Source organism: Staurois parvus, unplaced genomic scaffold, assembly GCF_062004578.1.
Source record: "Staurois parvus isolate SC_StPar_1 unplaced genomic scaffold, SC_StPar_1.0 ptg000029l, whole genome shotgun sequence".
Classification (NCBI taxonomy): Eukaryota; Metazoa; Chordata; class Amphibia; order Anura; family Ranidae; genus Staurois; species Staurois parvus.
The window spans coordinates 6,870,001-6,891,989 of NW_028317825.1; the positions used below are offsets into that span (position 1 = coordinate 6,870,001).

A 21,989-nucleotide genomic window follows, 5' to 3' on the forward strand; every position below is an offset into this window, starting at 1 on the left:
TTGGCATCTGCAGGGAAAGATCCTTGGGAGGGGTTTCTATTACTCTGCTGAAGTATGCATTCTACAGTGTGAATCTGTCTCTGCCCAACCCTGACTGGTGCTGTGCCAGTCGCATGCCTAAAAAAAAGAGCAATTCAAATTAAATTATAAATATTAAACTGTTTTATAGCTTCCTATAAATCTTTATTGAACATGAAATGTGTATTTTCTGTGCATTAATATGGTGTAGTTGGAGCCAGAGATGACTGACACTAGCTTTCATTTTGTTTCGACGGCATCTGCATCCAAGGTTTTTTTTTTTTTTTTTTTTGTACAGGTATTAGCAATGTCATTTGATATTGTTATTACTAATTTATATTAAGTGAGTTTTTTAGTGAATGTAATTAATCAGCATACTATATCCCGCCCCCATAATGTTTAGCAATAGGAGGACATGGAGGTGGAGGAGTGTCATTTACCACTGTCTATATGCCCACGTGTGACTCTATAGTCATGTGGGATGCACAGATAAGGAGGAGGAGGAATTGAAGGGATTAGAAGGGAACTGAAATATGAGCATGCTCAGTAAAGGACACCATCTGAGCCACATTCAACTGCAGTGGGGACACAGAGGAGATGGGAGGGACACCTGAAGGCTGGATCAACCAGGTATATTTCACTCTACAAAAAATGAATGCTTCTTGGCCTGGTAGAATGTGCACACTCTATTAAATACATGTAATGAGAGGTTTTCATAGTCTAGGTTTAATGACAGACAGATAAAACATTAGTTTATACTTTGTGTATTTATTAAACAACATACAAGCCAACTGTCTTGGATTTGCTAGGACAGTCCCACATCTGTCCTCTTTCCCCATGGTGCTGTGTCCCGGGTTGTGTCGAAATCACAGCATCACCCTTATTTGAATCATCTAACATGCCAAGTAAGTGAAAATAGAGCATAAACTGAAGGCATTGTGTCTGAGAGTTGGCAGTTGCCACATAATTGGGGTGGGACTGCCCTGAAAGTGTGCATAATCTTGGTGGGACCACCTAGATAGTTTGCCTGATCTGAGCCGCACTGCCTGGAAAGTGGGGCATGGGTGGGGGTGATAGTGTCTCAGGGATTGAGATGAAACTGTTGGTAAATATAAGAAAAATAAAAACATTTATGAATGCAAGCAGTGAAAACATCTGAATTTGACTTGATTTGTGGGTAATCTCCTTTACAGCAGTACTCAAGATGGGAGAGGGATGGGTAGCTTTTGGAGGCAGTAAGGTATCGTGGAAGCACATGTGCAGACAAGGATCAAGATGGCATTATAGAAGAGTAGAGAGGTGACCTCCTTTGTGAGTTGTTTCTCCTTTGCTTACTAACTGGGGTTCTCCTGCCATTCACCTTTAAAAGCACACAGCTCTTTATAGTGGGAAAACCCTTTTTTTCTTTTTTTTTTTTACAAGTATGTTTATCTCCATGCCAAGAATGTAAGTTTAGTTGCGCATGCACAAGACTGTGAACATGCAGGTAAGTTGGTTAGCATAGCATGTCTTTTAAGCAGTAGAAAGCTGCCTGCTCGCAACTTTTAAAATGTAGGTTGCTACATTGCTACCTTTTAAATAATTTATACCATGTCATGTTAAAAAAAAAAAAAAAAAGTGTTTTTATACACCAATATAGCAGCAGATTGGGGTGGAGCGTGACGTGCGCAAAAAGCAGATTTGTAAGATTGGAGATTCTTGGTTCAGCATTTAGTGCTGACTTCGGACAGGAAAACCCAGCTCCATTTTCAGACTGTGGTGTAGAGAAGTCTTGTGTGTTTGTCACACTGAACTACTCATAATGCAACTCTTAAAGTGATGTCACAATCTCATGGTTAAAGTGAATGTAAATATTGGACCTCATGCACAGAATCGGTTGCAGAGACTAAAGCTGTCCATAGACTAGACCATTTGAATCTCGGCCAGTTCAGCAGGGACCAGCCGAGATTCGAACCATGTATGGGCGGGCTGAATGTACCCAAGTTTATCAATCGATTTTACATGCAATTATTGCTAGCAGCTATTATAGCCGCTAGCAGTAATTACTGTGTGGAGGAAGCTGTCCCCGCCAGGTGAAGCAATGGCTCCATGGGAGGGATACCCCATCAACACTGACCATGGGGGAAAATCACTCAGTCTATGGCCTGCTTAATCGAGCACACTGGTAAGGCTTATTAGGGGAGCGGGGTGGGGGGTTATTCAGTAAATCCCTTTCCTACATGTGACAGGAATACTGCTTGATTACTGCTGGACTACATGCAAGGCCTGCCGTTCTATACCAAAGAAAGATGGTTTAATAGTTTGATCTCATTGGTCTATATGGCTGCTTGTTACCAAAAAGGGTTAACTTGTTTTAGAAATGTCAAAAATCAGCTTTGCAAAAGGTATCAACGTTTTTGCCCAGATTGGATAATCTTGGATAAGGTATCAAGAAAACATTAATCAGGTGGGTTAGAAAACGTGGTCCATCACTTTTGTTCCACTTAGCTAAATGGCTGTGGTACGTCTGCCAACACTACTCTCCCTCATACAAATCCTCTTGCATTTGAAAAACGGCAAGAATAAAATTGTGTCTGCATATCTGGCCTCTTCTTTCTGATGTGTAGCTTTAATTCACTCTGTAATTGTAAATTTTAATACTTGGAAAAAAAAGTGATAATGCACCCACTTCATTTTTACCCAATTGCGGATTCTGAACTTAAGGTATATTTCATCCGTTTAATCTGCTTTGGGCCCCTATACATATTGACCGTTTCCTAAATTTTTACAGTGTAGATTCAGTTCAGCATTACTAAGAAAACATGCAATGTATGTGGTCAGCTGGCCCTGTAATAAGTGATGGCAACAATCTCCCTCTTCCCTCGGTTCACACTGCTTTAACTTTGCATTACAACTTGAACACTTCAAGTCCGTACACTTTCACCCCCTTCCTGTCCAGGGCAATTTTCAGCTTTCAGCAATGTCACACTTTGAATGACAATTGCGCGGTCATGCAACACTGTACCCATATGAATTTGTTAGCATTTTTTTGAGACAGATAAAACGTTATTTTGATGGTATTTATTCACCACTGGGATTTTTATTTTTTTGCTATATAAATGAAAAAGTCCAAAAATGTTGAGTGTTTTTCTTATAAAATTATGCAAATATATAATCTTTCTTCATAAATCTTGGCCAAAACGTATTCAGCTATATTTTTAGTAAAAAATAACCTAAATTAGTTTATAACCAAAAATTATAATTTTTCTAAATTTTTTTACATTTTTGTTTCATTTTTTTTATTTTATTTTTTAAACATACTGTCACCCTAGCAGTACAGTGTCACCATAGTGGCACTGTACTACTTGTGGGGGGTGATGAAGGATTAGTTTTTTACACTGATTGCTTGCCACATGATGCAAGGCAATTGTAAATAGCCTTGTAGCATGTGACCTCTGTGATCATTCAAAGATTTCACTAGTAGTAAGCAATGTCAGAAGTGACATTTTGCTTACTACTATTCATGTGATTCCTGATTGGCCAATCAGGGATCACATGAATCGGGACCTCACACAGAGGTCCTGTATAGTGATCGGTGTTCCACTGTGTTCACCGGATCACGGTGCCACACAAGCTGAAAATGCGGGCCCGTTTATGAACGGCAACCTGCTCCTGCACTGCTCCCGTCCGGCAATTTATATACATGGGCAGGACGGGAAGTGGTTAATGCAACTTCATTGCAACTTTGATGTTTTGCGATTTTGGCAAATCATAATACAGAGTGTGACACATAATAATGAATTTACAAAACCCTCTGAAGTCGCAGCCAAAGTTGTTAAGGAAAAAAAAAACTACTTCCTTGTGACATTTGTGATTTTTATCATTTACAATCTATGGCACTCATGTCACCAGGAAAATGCACCAGGTAGAGCAGGAACTATTTTTTTTTTTGTTGCTGTGACTTGAGTCGCAGCAATTAGGACGTCACCCTTTGAAATTAATGTGTTTTGACTTGTCATGCAACTTTGTGTCGCACATCAAAATGTAGTTTTCCCAACGTACATGTTCCTGCAAGTGGCTGTAAACAGTGTTTTGGGTGCTGTAGTGATCATGGGCTGGGAACCGCAGGCAACCCAGAAAGAAAAATGTCACCAGCACACCAAGGAATCCTCAAAAGGGTCCGAAGCTTTGTTTAGTGGTCACATAATATCAACAACAGCACGTTTCGGAGATACGCAGAGGCCATTCGTCAGGCGTGATGTGCTACTTTCTGTGTCGCACATCACAGCAAGGGGCTGAGCGGTTGCAGCAGTGTTAACCGGGGCTAATGCTAGAAAATGTAGGCTGCTATGTGAACCAAAAAAGTAGTGCCAGCAATTCTGATATGTAGTTATATGAGCTTGAAATTTAAATATTGTTTCCATGTAAAGTTCATTTTTTTTTATTATTTAAAAATAATGCAAGTTCAATGAAACACTGTTTAACACCAAACTTAAACCAATTGTTAAACTGCCACTGGTTGCATAATCTAACATTTGTTAAAGCTTATTCATTTAGTGATATTCCTACAGCTGACAATATGACAGATCTGGACCATGAACTTCCTAAGAGATGAGAGAGAATTTTTTTTTCTTCTATAAAAACTTATCCAATAACACTTTAAATATAACATTTCTTCATAAATTTAGGCCAATATGTATTCTGCTACATATTTTTGGTAATAAAAAAAAATCCCAATAAGTTTATATTGATTAGTTTGTGCAAAAATTATAGCATCTACAAACTATGGGAAATATACTGGAATTTTTTTTTATTTTTATACTAGTTATCGTGGCGTTCAGCGACTTATGGTGGGACTGCGATATTGTGGCGGACAGTTTTACACTAACTGACACTTTGAGGGAACCAGTGACACAAATACAGTGATCAGTGCTAAACATATGCACTGATCACTGTACTATGATATTGGTTGGGAAGGGGTTAAGATCTAGGGAAATCAGGGCTGGTTACAGTGCATTTCTCTCTGAAATTCTGAGGAAAATGGGTCGTTCCAGACATTGTTCAGAAGAACAGCGTACCTTGATTAAAAAGTTGATTGGAAAAACATATAAGAAGTGCAGAAAATGATAGGCTGCTCAGCTAAAATGATCGCAAATGCTTTAAAATAGCAACCGAAACCTGAAAGACATGGAAAAAAGCGAAAAACTACCATTCAAATGGATAGAAGAATAGCCAAAATGGCAAGGACTCAGCCAACAATCAGCTCCAGGAAGATCAAAGAAGGTCTAAAGTTACCTGTGAGTACTGTTACAATTAGAAGACGCCTGTGTGAAGCCAAGCTATCTGCAAGAAGCCCCCGCAAAGTCCCACTGTTGAAAAAAAGACGTGCTGAAGAGGTTACAATTTGCCAAAGAGCACATTGACTGGCCTAAAGAGAAATGGCGCAACATTTTGTGGACTGATGAAAGTAAGATTGTTCTTTTTGGGTCTAGTGGCCGGAGACAGTTTGTCAGACGACCCCCAAACACTGAATTCAGGCCACAGTACACTGTGAAGACAGTGAAGGATGATTGCGCAAGCATCATGATATGGGGATGTTTCTCATACTACAGTGTTGGGCCTATTTATCACATACCGGGGATCATGGATCAGTTTGAATACATCAGAATACTTGAAGAGGTCATGCTGCCTTATGCTGAAGAGGAAATGCCCTTGAAATGGGTGTTCCAACAAGACAACGACCCCAAACACACCAGTAAACGTGCAACATCTTGGTTCCAGACCAACAAGATTGACGTTATGGAGTGGCCAGCCCAATCCCCGGATCTTAATCCAATGGAAAACTTGTGGGGTGACATCAAAAATGCAGTTTCTGAGGCAAAACCAAGAAATAGAGAAGAACTGTGGAATGTAGTCCAATCATCCTGGGCTGGAATACCTGTTCACAGGTGCCAGAAGTTGGTTGACTCCATGCAACACAGATGTACAGCAGTTCTCAGAAACAGTGCTTATACAACTAAATATTAAGTGATTCAAAGGAAAGCAAAATCTTCAAAAATGTTTCAGTTTATATAGTGAATGTTTGAGTTTGTAAAGAAGAATACAAACACTGCTATTTTTTGTTACTTGTTACTAGTACTTGTTAGAACAGTCTAATATTCACTTTTCTTCAATATTTTTAGAGGAACAACACAAATTTGATATATTTTTCTTCATGTTTTGATTTGGAATAGAATTTGTAGTGTTCCCTATGCATTTGTGTGTATGGAAATAAAAGCTATTAGAAAGATTTTGAGCTTTATTCACTTTTTTCAACACACTGCTATTATTTTGAACACAACTGTATATATAGTACATTCGCATCAGCCCCTGACCCTCAAGGGATGTACAATCTAAGGTCCTTAACGCACATTAATACACATACATATTAGGGCCAATTTAGATAGGAGCCAATTAACCTACCTGCATGTCTTTGGAGTGTAGGAGGAAACTGCAGGCACAGGGAGAACATGCAAACTCCAGGCAGGTGGTGCTGTGGTTGAGATATGATCCAGTGACCCTAGTGCTGCCAGGCGGAAGTGCTAACCATTTAGCCACAGTGCTGCCCTAGAGCATATACTTGCCTTCCTTTCACTAGCCCACTGCTCCATTCAAACTGGCTGTAGTAAATGAAAGCCATGTCAGCTAGGTCCCATTAAAGCCTTAACTTAGGGAGGCCTATGGACCTCCCATGTGACAATACTAATTGGCCCAATCACATGCGCCAGCATTCCTGGGTATTTTCTTCAGCTGCTGACTCCAAATAGGAGGGAGAGTGAGGGAAAAGTGGGTCTATGCTTAGTGAAGAAGGTGTGGGGGAGTGCACACATCAAAGTGAACCTTTTGCTAAGCTGTGAATGGAAAAGTCATATGTTTGCAGTGGTTCTAAAGTCAAGAACTTTTGTTTACCTTACTGCATCTTCTGCATTAAGGTAAATAATGTTGCAGTAGTTGCATCAACCACCCCCTGCCTTCCTAAATACCTGAGTTCTTTCTCTATCCAGTGCTATACCTGTCTGCAGTGGCCCTCTCCCCTCTTCCTCTTCTTAAAGAACACAAAGGCAGGAGCCATTGGCTCCTACTTACGTCAATCACATCTTGTGAGGAGGGAGTAAGGGGGGCGGGCGAAGGTGCACTGAGAGTCTATAGATGCGTAGAACCCTGCTGTGAAGCGTTCCCACACGAGTGCCCCTATAGCAGCCAGGTTGCTATAGGACCACTTGCAGAAGAAGAGCACCACCATGGGGGCGCCCCAGAAGGAGGTGAGGGACAACTCTACAATACTATTGCCCAGAGCATGTAAGTATTAACTTTATTTTAGGAAAAAAAATACCCTTTGTAACCCCTTTAAAGGATAAGTTCACTGTTAAAAATAAATAATAATAAATAAATCTTTTTGCAGGTAAAAAATGTGGGTTTTTAATTTAATTTTTTTTTTTTTTACTAGGAGCTTAGAAAGTATTACACCCACGATCAGCAAATTGCGGGTGTCATGCAGACCTGTCAGTGTATCTGTGTGCTCGAATATGCAAGCAGACACACACTGACAAGAAGAGAGAATTAACTACTTTGGTGCTGTTGTTCATTGAGAACTACAAGCCAACAGCCCCAAAGACTGTCAAGGACTTGTAGTTTCACATTCACAGAACCCTGTGAATGAATGACACAGCCATGTGGGGCCCTGCTTTTTTGTAAAATAGTGACAGCAAGCAGGGGATTATATGCCCGGCTAGCTGTCACTCTATGCAGCGGAGCAGGCAGTGACTAGGACAGTGGGAATATGTTACATGTTCCACCCAAAAATATGTTCCCAAAGTTGAACTTATTTTTTAAGTCTCTGTTTTAATACATGGGTTTGCTTATTGTAAATATCCACTTGATAATGTTTAAACATCTAGACTGACATCATGTGCTCCACGATTTCTGCTTTACTGTTCTCTATTCGCAATACAAGTCGTATGGTAAAAATTACGCAACCCAGGAGCCTTTATTTTTAGTATTTTCACAACTGTTCTTATGAAGTTATGCAAGTCACAACAACCTTCCAAATTGCCATCAGATGATCTGTTTAGGAATCTCTATATAGCAAGGTTGACCATGTTTTCCTGATGTTATAACAACTCCATTTGTAGCACTTCTTTGTCTCCAGGATGTCCATTGGACAGTACTTGTTAGAACCAAGTAATTGCATAAAAGATCTGTTTACTATAACAACCAGCCAACATGTCACTTTCATTTTCCTATCTGCCCTAGAGACATGAAAGGAAAAATTGTTTGTCTTGGGCAAAACAGACCCCTCCTCTTTTTCAGGTTTTTAAAGTCTGCTGCAAGTTGTGTACATCAGTTAATACAAATACAATAATTTAGTCAACAGAAGAGTGATTTTTCTTAAAATTTCTTTGCTGCAACACTTTGGTGAAAATGTTTAAGGATCACATAGTGTTCGTAGTGACTTAGTGCGCCATTCGTTTTCAATATAGACTTTTTGAAATCACTAAAAGGAAGTAAAACTTTCAAGTATTGAAAAATATACTTAGTGCATGTAACATACAGTAAATCCCACACTAACTGCTCATAAATCTTTTTTTAACAGGATGATGTAGTGGTTGAGGAGTATACAGAAGATTTTGAGTTAGACAGCAGTGGGACAGAGCATGATTTCCGAGAACTGCGTGCCAAGAAGCAGGAGCTGGCAAGAAAACTGGAGGAGCAGAAACGTCGGCAGCAAAAGATTCAGGTACTCCCATTGAACTGCGGACTAGAACTTGTCTGTAGTCTGTTTAGTCTTGCCATAAATATAATATCTTAATCGTTCATCACCGGACATGAAGGCATAGACCATGGGTTTTATGATACTATCAGTGTCTCCAGTGTACCCTCATACAACCCCACCCACTGTGCTGGACTCCTGTTTTTTGCTAGTGTCCTTATGCGATGGACCCCTTCCCCTCTTTTAAAAAAAAAAAAAAAAAAGTTTTCTAAATTGTTTTTCTTTTATTTTTTTTCACTATTTCAATTGACACTTCTATCAACATCCAGCTGCTTATTGCCTTATGGGTTACTAGCAGTTTCTGGATCAGTTACCCATGATGTACATCTTGGAAACAGTGCCTACCTAGACCCTGCTGCAGCCGGGCCAGCCTGTTTGCTTTTGGCATTGAATCCTGCATTTGGCACTCACCATGGCACAGGGGGCAACAGGTATAGTTAGCGGCAGAGAGCATTACATGTCCAAGATCATGGTTCATTACTATAGCACCCAGATCCTGAAGACCCCTTCGGGGATATGCTCACCGTGATGGATGAAGTTTGGTCCTCTCCAGGAACCTATAGCATTGATAAGGAAAGACAGGGTTTTCCCAGTATTTTGTAGCTGGGTCCTCTTTTTGTATGTAGGTTTTTTTTTTTTTTTACCTTTTGTGTTATTCATCTCTGTAAATGTCTCTATTACACTGTTGGTTGTTCACATTATTATAATTTTTTACTTTGCTGTTTCATGTACTTCTGGTTTGCCTTCTGCTGACCCTTTTCCACCCTCCATTTTGATGGTCTCCCAGATACCTGTTGTTTAGAGACACAGTCACAGGACATCAGTCATCTCCTGAGTTATCATGGCTTCTTTCTTGAACACAATAACAAACTCATTGAGCATCCATTTTGTGAGTACCCGTCAGGGAATCTCATCACTTAGGAATGGTGTAGACGGAGGAACTGGGAAAAAAAGATCCTTGTGCTACAAACAGCAAAATGCTCAGGGTGATAGTTGATCGTATGCACCATTGCAAGGTCCTATATTGACACAGCTCCATTCCTCTAATTCTCACTCCCTCTGTCATGCAAAATACAGCCTACTGACTTAGGCTGGCCATACAATATACAATTTTCTCTTTAGATTTACCAAAACCATATAATATGAGGCCAAACCTAAACACTTTCAATTTGTATGCAATCAAGCAGGCCCTTGCGCTACATAGTTGAAGGTAAATCTAAAGGAAATCAAATAGGAAAACTGTATAATGTATGGCCAGGCTTAGGCAAATTTCGCTGCAGCTTTGTCTGATTCCTTTGGAAAACACTCTGCTCTCCTAGAACCTTTGATCTTCAGAACGCAAAAGCTTTCTTCTGAACCTCCACCATCCTTTTTGAGGAGTATGACCCTGAACCTTCTAAGCTCTTTGAGGAAGATATTGAGTATTGTGAGGTGGGAGCAAAAGAAGATCCTGTAGAGGAATTTTCACCACCTGCATTTTATGAGGCATGAATTAAGGTTTCACACTATGAGCTTCCTATTGTGGCGTGTTTCACACTATGAGCTTCCTATTGTGGCGTGTGTGTGTGTGTACCAGCTGTTGTCTAGCAGCACCAGAATCTCCTCAGCCTAAACAAGTTTCTATGGGCACAAAACAGCTGGCAAAGTGTACAAAGAACGTTTCTTTGCGCACACAAGTTACATAGGTTGAAAAAAGACACTAGTCCATCTAGTTCAAATAATATAAAAACTGTACAGTCCATCCAGAGGACAAAAAATAACAAAACATGACCCAATTTGCCACAGTGGGGGGAATTCCTTCCTGATCACCCAGAATGCAATTGGATGTTCCCTGAATTAACTACCCCTGGTGTTATTACATCTAATTGTTTGTATCCAGTTCTATTTATGCATTTATGAATGCGTCCAGTTTTGTTTTTTTTAAACAATTTACTTAGCTGGCAAGAACTAGTTCTTGAGGGAGTCTATTCCACATTTTCACAATTTTTACTGTGAAGAAGACTTTCTGCTTGTGAAGGGTAAATCTTTTCTTCCAGATGTAAAAAGTCTGGAATTTCTTCATAGATGAGCTCTGCCATGCCTCTTATTTGTTTGGTTGCTCTCCTGCAAGTTCTCCGATATCCATTTTTGTGAACTAGTGACCAAAATTGAACTGCATATTCCAGGTGAGGTGTTACTTATGATTTCAAAATTATGTCCCTGTCTCCCCTCCCCCCCGCATCAGCCGAATGCCGCATCAGCGTGCGTTCCACTCACCGGATATGACGTCACACGTTCAAGGTCGGAACCGGAAGTTACATCAACGCGTTTCGCCTCTCCTACAAGGCGTCGTCACGGAGTTGATCCCGACTTTGATCTCCTTAGTCTCCCTGGAATCCAAGTCTTTTTTACTTTTCGGATCTTCAAAAACCTCCCTCTGAGCCAATTTAGGATATCCCATGTGGGGATCTCATGAGGATGGTGGATACACAGACACACGATGAGTCTTTTTAACTATTTATCTTGTAAGTGCAATTTGTCTATACTGCACTTAGAGGTGCCTTCCTCTCTTTTTCATGTTTACTGCATTAGAGCCTTGCTTCCACTCTAAGAAGAGCTGCTTCAGTGTTATTGCTCCCATCCATCCATCCCTGTTATCCATCTGGCACCTTTATCCTAAAGCTACAGAGGTTCAGCTCTAACAAGTGCGCCCTATATAATATACACTTTATTGCAAGGAGCCTTTCATGTCTTATGTAGAGACAAGGTGCTCCTGAGACCCACATCCTCGTTCCTTCCTAAGGAGGCCTCTTCTTTTCTTCACAATGAGGACATTATTCTACCTTCCCTATGCCTTTCCCTGAAACAAACTAAGGATATTTGACTGAAATGCCTGACGTGATCAGAGTAGTTAACGTCTACCTAGCTGCTATATCTTCCTTCACAAAGAGTCTTTTTTTGTTCTCCCTGAAGGACCCAAGGACGGACAGCCTATTTCCTTTTCCAACATGCTCGTTGTCTCAGGCAACACATTTCCAGGGTTTGTATCCTCAAGAAAAGGGTTCCTCCTTTCCCTATCGGGGGCCTAACTATCCTATTTTATTGGTATTGCTTCCTTGTATGAATTACCTAGTATTCCTGACTGTTACTTGCTTTCCTATTAAAAACTGACCAAACTAGGTATGAGCTCAGAGTTTAGGCAGTTTTCTAGCTATGTTCTCCTCCACTGATCAGACTTCTGCTGACACATCCCCCTGCACAGCCTTTCATTTAGAAGTTCAGTGTGCTGTTGTTTCTCTTCACCCCTAGCTCTTATGCAGCTGAGAATAGATGGAATGCGATACAAAAAAGGAAAACGTGTACTGTATAATGCTTTTAGATCTATAAACACATGCTTTTTCTTTCATTTTCTATTTTAAACTGAATGGGTTGTTCTACAAGGTAAAGGTTTACAATCACTTTAACTCAGTGATATTTGTTGCCCTATAATGAACAGCCTGTTGTAGAGTAAATCTTCCACAATCCTGTGTCAGAAGTTTTTCGTGTTCAAACATGAGGCATGCAGCATGGCAATGCACAGGTTACTCCATTACCTCTGTCTGTAGTGTAAGAACTGACATTTCCTATGAAGAATCCACATATCCCACAATTTCTGGGTAGCGCCAGTGCAGATGAGTGAGATAAGATGAAACCGTTATGAAATACAACACAGTCACAAACAGGCAGAGCAAATAACAGATAACTCACACATGCTAGAAGAGATGTTTAATCACAATAGCATTCTCACATCTGTGATGAAACAGGAAAAGGCAAGGCATGTACTGGATGCTGTGTGTCATGGAAAAAGAAGTTACCTGTCCCTCTGAAAAATTCAGACAGGCTAGCTGGAGCAATACATGTACATAGGGAAATCAATCAGCCATGACACTGCAAACTGCAGCCCCAACATGTGAGCCTATTATTACAAGGTAATTCAAATAAACAACACAGGGAATATACCTGCACTAACATCTAGTTAAAACAAGGAAAATATTTGAAAGGGTACAACGTCTTTAACTTCTTAGAGCTCAGTCTCTATCTGTCAGGAATGGACTTGCCAGTAATGGTGGGACTCACCTGCCTTGTGGGCTGCAGTACCAGGGCTGGCCAGCGGGTGCTCTCAGCAATCAGAGACTCAACCATGTAGTCAGCCAAACACCTGAAGCTGATTATGCAGGTGTATTTAAGGGATGGCCAGACCTGCAGTCTGGGCCTTGGTGTGTGCTTTTCTATGGGCACCTGTTCCTGTTCCTGTCTGACTGATTCGTTGCTGACCTTGCCTGATCCGGACCTCTGCTGACTTCTCCTGTTTGATCCCTGGCTTGTGACCCCGACCACTCTCTGCCTGACCCCCTGTACCTACCTGCCCGTTAGTTGCTGTACCCGGCTCGTGACCTGACTACTCTCTGCCTGCTCCTCCTGTTCCTACCTGCCCGATTGTTATTGACCCGGCCTGCCTGACGATGCTTGCATTGTATGTATTGTTATCTGTGGGTGGTTTGGTTCGTTTGCACTGTGTTATGTTTTAGTATTGCACTGCGTTTATGTATTGTTAGTGTTAATAAATTATATTGTTTATAACATATCTGAAGCCTGCGTTTCCCTGCGTCAGTTCACATACCTCTGGTCATACCCTGGAGCCCTGACACTATCACTTGCATTAACACCTCAGCATTTGGTCCAAAAGCATGTGTGTTAACTTCTCAGTTCCCAGCGCATGTATGTACAGTGGACTTTACAATGATATTCCAGATCACATGTACTGTATTATGCATTGTAGCGCTAAAACAAAACTGAATAATATCGACAATCAATAAATTATGTGATGAGCATAGATATAAGTGCACAACACTCAATCCCCCCTAAAACCACATTTGAGGGATCCAAATAAATATTTGCAACACATGAATTCCCTCTTCTTGGGAACATAAACAGTGCAAACGGTGTTAAGTGTCATACAACACACAACAAATATGTGAATAACACTAATAAATATCCAGAGCCAACAGAAAACATAGTCATGAACAAAAGTCCCAAAACAACAACACATATGATAGTGCTCCAACTCCACTCTCATGCAAGTAGTGATGTGTAGGTGATCGATAGGTGACTATCCTTCAGTGGTCACAATGCCCCCTCACCTCCTTACATAGACCCTAAAGGGCCAGCTTGCTTTAGGGATCACACCGATCTTAATAAGGACAGACTCCTCACAGGCTTCCCCTCAGTGATGGTATACGTCCTTCAATCCCCAGCCTCCACACAGCTACCAGCAAGCATCTCCCAGGATCATAATGAAACAAAAAAGATCCTCCATAGTGCAAAATTGTATGCTATACATATTCACTTTTCTACCACATGCTAAAGGTGTACTGCATGGGTATCTAGAAAGGTGTTCCAATATGGCCCCCACGCCGGAAATGACGTCACCGCGTAACCGGAAGTTCCTCCCCGCGTACCGACGCGTTGCGTCACGCTTACCACGTGACGTCCTCTGGGTATACGCCCATGGTAACAGGAACTTCATTTATAGGAGACTGGCAACCAATCAAGACCCGGAGGCGGACCTCCGACAGCCATTTTATTGGAGTCTGCTCCCTCACTTCACAGATGTACAGAAGCGGTGACGTATCTACAAATCGGGTCAATATTACAGGGGGAATACTTCTAGTATATACCTAAAAAACGTACCCGGACCACCCCCAATATAAATGCATAAATGATAATAAAGGGCACGTACCAAAACCCCACTTATACTAAAGTCCTATAACCCATATACTACCCCGAGTATATATCAATAACAACAATGTGTATATACTCTGTGGACATCCACAACCCCACCTAAGGGAGTAAATGGGAATAGAAAGGTACTAATCAACACCCAATTAAATACCAAATATACATTAAATGAAATAAACAACAAAAAACATATTAAAATACTTTCATTTTCTTAATCGATAAAAAATATATTAATAATAATGTGTGTGTGTATGTATATGTATGTATGTATATATATATATATATATATATATATATATATATATATATATACACACACAGTATATAAATACACTAATACCTCTACAGACATCTCACTAAAATAATCACACTCCCATTAAATGAATAGGGGGACACCCGCAACGCAAATTGATGTATATATACCCATGTAGACACCCATACCATGGGTTTACAAAAAAAACCTAAAATATCTCTGAAAAATATACATTATATATATGAATAAATATTAATAAATACATAAATACTACATGATACTATCCATCCTAAAATGATTAAATAAAATAGATAAAAAATTGCTAAAAATTCATGCTCATTCCAGATCACTAATAAATAAATAACAGATGATAAATATTCCATAATAACTGCTAACGATCAGCATCTCACTACTAAAGATCACTAATAAAACAATTTAAATCAAAGTCCACATTCAGGCCTCTAGGAACTTGCGTCTTCATTTCATAAATCCACCTGGACTCCGTTTTACTTAGGGAACGCAATTTATTACATCCCCTCCAGTGGCCTTTATACTTTTCAATACCTCAAAAACGCATTGAGGAGGGGTCTTTATTATGATACGCCGAAAAATATGTGGAAACACTGTGCTTAGGAAACTCCTTTTTTATGTTGTGAAACTGAAGGATAGTCACCTATCGATCACCTACACATCACTACTTGCATGAGAGTGGAGTTGGAGCACTATCATATGTGTTGTTGTTTTGGGACTTTTGTTCATGATTATTTGTTTTCTGTTGGCTCTGGATATTTATTAGTGTTATTCACATATTTGTTGTGTGTTGTATGACACTTAACAACGTTTGCACTGTTTATGTTCCCAAGAAGAGGGAATTCACGTGTTGCACATATTATTTATTTGGATCCCTAAAGTGTGGTTTTAGGGGGGATTGAGTGTTGTGCACTTATATCTATGTTTATCACATTTATTGATTGTCGATATTATTTAGTTTTGTTTTAGCGCTACAGTGTGTTATTTATTGTCACTTACACTTATCAGGTATAAGGTTAGTGTTAGCAGCTTTAGGGTTAGGGCTCCATTTAAGCGCAGGAGGATCCTCTTTATATATGTACTGTATTCTGATTTCCTCCCTGCCATTGCATCATCTGCCCCAGAGATAACATATTTAACTTTGTCATATACAGCATCATTCAAGTTGCTCCATTACAGAGAACTAGTTCCTTGAAGTCTGATTCAGTGTCAGTCTCTATGGTCCACCAAAGCTCTCAGCTCTCCCTCTAACCTCACATCACTGCAGAAGAGAATGATAATGTGAGGTCAGCGGGAGGAACCAGGGAGAGCCATGGGGGACCCACAAGATAAGCACCCCTGAAGGTTAAATTTTTCCAGCACAGTTGGGGAGACCAATTTGCTACAATGGAGAAACCTTGAATGAACGCAGTTGATCGGTATAATTTTGTACCCTCCTCTTTACAGGTATGTGCTTGGATTAGAATGTGCAATGGTCTCTTTAACTAAAACAGTGAAAATCAGGTCCCTTGCCAGACATTTAGGGGTGTGCTGTGTGGAAGAACTGGTTTAATCTCAGGACTAGATGGACAGAAATGCAAATCCTTTGGCAGGTGTTACAGCTCCCATGTTTGTATTTCATCTGGGGATTTAGCTGTTTGCCTGGAGTTCAGCTTTAACAATAAACATTCAAATACTGCATAAAATATTCAGCTTTGTGAATTTACACTAATCTGTGCTATCACCTGTAGCTCTACATATATACTGTATAAATAAGTACAATTTTTTTTTGTCTGGCTGACATGCAGCCAAATAACATTACTATAGCAGTTAGTTGGGGGTTTTTTTTAGTCACAGGACAGAAGACAACAGTGTTTGGCGCTTCCAGGAATACATTGCTATATATGAAATGCCAATGACCATATGTGCTTACCAGATAATGGGATAATTACATTTACAGATGTGGCCATTTTTATATTATCTTTTGAAAAGTGCTTTTTCTTCCTCCTTCATTAGATGATTTCAATTTGTCTTTTAAGTCCACAGTGTAATTCCAGAACTTAAAACCATTCCCTTGCTTTGAAATAACTCCCATTTTTTTACCCAGCCTCTGGTCTATCCTCCTGCACTGTGTAAAGCCATCAATTTAGTTTTCAAGGAATGATACATTTTCATATAGAAATAGGCATAGAACAATCCAGGTCAATATTAACTTTGATTATTCTAATTGATTATTCAAAGTGTGCTGTCTACATAACACTTTATACGAAGATCACTAAATTGAAGAACGCAGCCTTGATCCGGATCAGACCATGGCCTTGCCACTGAGCAATTGGGTGGCCTCTCCCACTTGTTAACATAAGTTATGCAGGTCCCCCCCCATTCGTCCACACCTGCCCCATCTCCCGCCCCCCTGCCCTGCTTTTAGGCTGACAGCGACTGCCAAGTGGGTGACCGGGGAGAGGACAGCCAAGCTGATAAGTGCCTCTGCCCTGCCATGAACTGTGAAGGGGAAACGGAGATTGAAAGGTAGACTGTGATGTAACAGAGGAAAAGGAAGGGGGGGGGGCTATGACTGCAGGGAGGATTATGTGTGGGGGGTGAGGGGGGGTCTGTGATATTCTAGGAGCACTATGATGTGAAGGGGAACTGGGGGCACTGTGATGTGAAGGGTGTCTGTGGACTTTGAGGAGAATGGGGGGACTGTGAGGTGTGGGGAGGTTGTGATGTGAAGGGGGCTGAATGTAATGATTTAGAGAAGGGGCCTATGATGGTCGGGGGTGGAGGGAGGGTTGAGGACATTGCTGTAAAGAGGGGGCTATGATGTGAAGGTAAGCTGTGATGTGAAGGGTAGGCTGAAGACACTGATGTACAGGGGGGCTGTGATGTGTTATAGCCCAACATCAGATTCATTCCTCTGCTGGAAGAGACTTTTACTGACTGGACCTCCATAAAAATTAATTGAAGACCCCTGCTTTATAATATAGTTTCAGAAAATTCCCTGTACATTTTTCAGGCACTAGGTTCATCAGTAGCATCAGGATGATCGTTATATAGGTACGAAGAGAAAACCTCTCAAAGTACACTTGTCATATACACGAGTATAGCAGCACACATCCATTAATGTCAGTGACCGGCTGTATGCTGCACCTGGGCTGTCTGGGTAGGGGAAATACACTGTCAATTATGCTAAACAGGCTCAGCCATCCCATGTGCAAGAAACTGCAGAAACCTATATTTCTATGGCACCCTTTAGAACCCAGGGGATCCTAACAAGTAAGCTTCCTTGTAGCATTTAAGACTGACCCACCCCATCCCACACCTTACTGTTGGCAAGTTAGTTCCCTCATCATGGTGGATGGGCCAGTAGGAAGGTTAAGAAAGCGGTAGGGCAGCCCTTAAAATGATTTTTCTGCCTTCGCTTTCAGATGAGACCTCTCTAGGCTTTTGGGATCACATGGCACTCTTGTAGACTTCTAAAGCTGTGAGGTGCCTGTATTTTATGCATGTGTCCTGTATATTTTGTGAATTTATTTAAATGAGAGAGGTACCTTGAACTGAAACTACAAGTAGATCTTTCATCTATTCACCATGTCCTGGTTTTTTGGCAATTGGTGATTTTAATCCTTGTGTACTTCGTCAAACCTTTTCGGAAATATTTCTCTAGGGCTTTTCTCACATTGTGGTTGAGGGTTTACATTCTGAACATGGAAATCCCTGTTTTGCTGTTTGTTAAACGGTGATTACAAGTTGTAGTTTCGCCATAGAAAAAAACATCTGGACTACAACAATTTTTTTAGTTACATTTAATTGCTTTTCCTTCTCCCATTTTCAGAATGTATCACTTTGCTTTGTTCTAGTTTCTACTTTTATTTGGTTGCCATAGGTGAATTCCTTGTGCACAGAAAAAAAAGCCGTTGTGAAGTATATTTCAATCATGCACAGATTATTGAGGGAGGTTTTCAATGTTTTTGTTTTTTTTTTCCTCAATCTGTTTAGCCATACCCACATAACAAAATCACAAGTATGTGTTAATTTAAAAACAAGGTAGTTTTATTATTTGCTTACATGCTGGATCCTTCATTAGCGCAGCAAAATTAAGTGTAAATATTTTGTACTAGGTACCCTAATGCATACCAAAAAAAACCATGAATAGTTTGCTGTAATTCTACAATCACAATAGATAAATCTAATCTTATTGAGGCTGTATGTGATGGAAACCACAATTTATCTGTTTTTTTTTGGGGGGTTTTTTTTGTTCTGTTGCCGTAGTGTGAGATGTTAGTGCATTATGTTGTATAGAAACAACTCACACTCTTGTCTGTGCAGATGTTTATTTAGTGTTTTAACTGAGCTTACAAGGAGAAAGGCTTATGGTGTCTTGTTTTCCCAGATGAGCTACTAACTGATACCAAAGGGGAAGAGATATTTGTTCTCCATCTTCCTGCCCCCACCTCTGCCAATGCCCAGGGCCCTACACTTCCATAATTCTTCATTTTGTAGTCTTGAAACTTTGCCAGACACATCTGTCTCACCATATGCATGAACCTTGCAATCTGTGCCGAGCAACTTGTAATACAGCTCCGGTGAAAGCCCTTCTGGGACCCAGCACACATGCGTACCCTTCAGCAATTGGCTGCCTGCCCAGAGCCAGCCTGGTTATTCACCTTTCATACACCTAATTGAAGTATACTGAAACTAAGATCCCGACAGTCCACCTTGATAGTCCTGGAGCAGTCCCGAACAGTAGTGGGTATACCTTTGTTTGTTGAAGCTCACTGAATTCTTTGCCTGACTCATTTATATAGTATTGTGTAAACTGATTAATCTGTTTGTCTTTTTTTTTTTTTTTTTTTAAAAAGTAGTTGTAAACATAAAACATCTTATTGTTATAGTAAATTCTGAACTCCAAACAGACAGCTAAATACATTAGAATGCAAGTCTGGGAAATGTTTTAACTGGAAAAATATTTTTATTTCTGTCCATCCTGTTCTGAAATTTACACACATTAGCCAAGCTGGTGACCTAAGTTTTTGTTTTGATTTGTTTTTTTGTGCACATAAGCAGTAAAGCTTTGTCATCTCCCTGTCCCTCAGCCTAATTATTCAGAAATCTATAGGGATCAGATGGCTACTGTATCTGCTGAGACAATATCGAGCATAGCAATTCACTCATATGACTAGATCTTAGCTTAGCTTGCATTGCCAAGATATTTTTCTTGGAAAACCAGAATAAAGCTGAACATACACTATTCAAAATGTAGGCAAGTCAACAGGGACTGGCCAAATTTCAATAAGTGTGTGGCCGTCCCTGCTCGACAGAAGTCAATTGTTTGATCGACTTTTTTCAAAGGAAAATGCTGGAAAGCTTTTCTTGCAGTTGCTGATCATGGTGTATTCAGACAGTAGCGGGTCCGGCTGAGAATAAAACACAATGGCAGAGTATTCCTTAACCCACCTTGTTTGTGTGCATGGAGTATTTTTTTTTTCTTTTGGCAATCTAATAACTCTTAACAACTTGCTGTCTGGCAGTTGTACTCAAACAGCTGGACAGCTCACTCCTGAGGGCCGGAAGACATACACTCACTGACCAATTTATTAGGTACACCTTGCTAGTTTCAAGAAAATATCCCTCACATCATTACACCACCATTGATACAAGGCAGAATGGATACATGCTTTCATTTCATTTACACCAAATTCGGACTCTACCATCTGAATGTCATAGCTACCAATCTGCCCATTCTCCTCTGACCTCTGGCATCAACAAAGCATATTCGTCCACACAACTGCTGCTCACTGGATATTTTATCTTTTTCGGACCATTCTCTGTAAACCCTAGAGATGGTTGTGTGTGAAAATCCCAGTAGATCGGCAGTTTTTTAAATACTCAGACCAGCCTGTCTGGCACCAGCAGCCATGCAACATTCAAAGTCACTTAAAGACCCTTTCTTCCCCAATCTGATGCTCTGTTTGAACTTCAGCAAGTCGTCTTCACCATGTCTACATGCCTAAATGCATTTAGTTGCTGCCATGTGATTGGCTGAATAACAATTTGTATTACCAAGCAATTGAACTGGTTTACCTTTATAAAGTGGCCAGTGAGTTTATATACATGTCTTTGTATTCTGCTGTGGAGCGATCCATTAGGAACACAGAGTGAGGTACAGGACAGCCACTACTCGATTTCCCCTCTCACTGATTGTTCCAAAACATTGAAAAAGTATGGTATCCTTATTTGAGAGGAGTAGCAGATTTGAGGTGCAATTCTAGGGATGCCAATACTGTGTGTGAGAACTATCTAATTAATTGACAGCTGTGTGTTGAAAAAATATACGGTTTCTTTTTCTTTTCCAAAATCTTTTGGCAAAAATCTGACAAAAGACATTACTGTGCCCATGAGTAAATATGTTGCAAGGCCTACTTTGCAATATGTGGTTATTTATTTTACTCCTGTTCTGGCACTTAGTGCTTCAAGAAGTGTGATAGGTAGTCAGGAAATTAGATGCATTATTTATGCTCCTTGAAAGACTGAGACCTCATTCACACTGCCATATGTGCAAAAAAATCTGATGGAAAAAACACACGGATTTGACTCGCATAGGTTTGTTCACACCATGTGCTCAAATGCATGTATTTATTACGCAAGTCTCTACAAGGACACAAAGCAATGGTTTTCCATGTGCCCTGTTCACACCATAATGCTTCTGTCACCTGAGTTTTTTTTTTTTCTGCGCATAAATATGTCACATACATTCTCTGCAAGGGCGACCAATTATTCTCTGATTGCCCTCTTCACACAATATTGATGTTGCTTGAGTTTTTTTTTGTTTTGTTTTTTTTACATACACATTGCAGATTTCTGTGCAGAAAAAATCCGCTCAGGATACCAGTGTTGTGGTATGAACAGGGTACGTAGAGAATAGTTTTCTTTGTGCCCTTGCAGAAACTGGTGCAGAAAAACTCACTTGTCTGTCTGAAGGTGCTGCTTGGATTTTGGGCCCCTATGTGTCTAAGCAGCAAAAAAAAAAATCTTATACGTGTGGTATCTCCATACTTTGTGTTTTGGGATGCAGATTTTATTATTACCAAAGTATTGTATTTTTGTATGACATACAAAAATGTACAGCTTTAGGAAACTCACCATGCTACTTACTAAATACCC

General features: G+C 40.2%; 1 protein-coding gene across 1 annotated transcript in view; it reads left to right on the forward strand.

Moving 5' to 3' along the window:
* SMG6 (SMG6 nonsense mediated mRNA decay factor) overlaps positions 1 to 21,989 on the forward strand; it is a 481,063-nt gene that overhangs the window by 434,105 nt on the left and 24,969 nt on the right. The window contains exon 15 of the mRNA XM_089657570.1: positions 8,630 to 8,773. Within this exon, the coding sequence (XP_089513696.1) occupies positions 8,630 to 8,773 (144 nt within the window). The remainder of the gene's footprint in view (positions 1 to 8,629; positions 8,774 to 21,989) is intronic.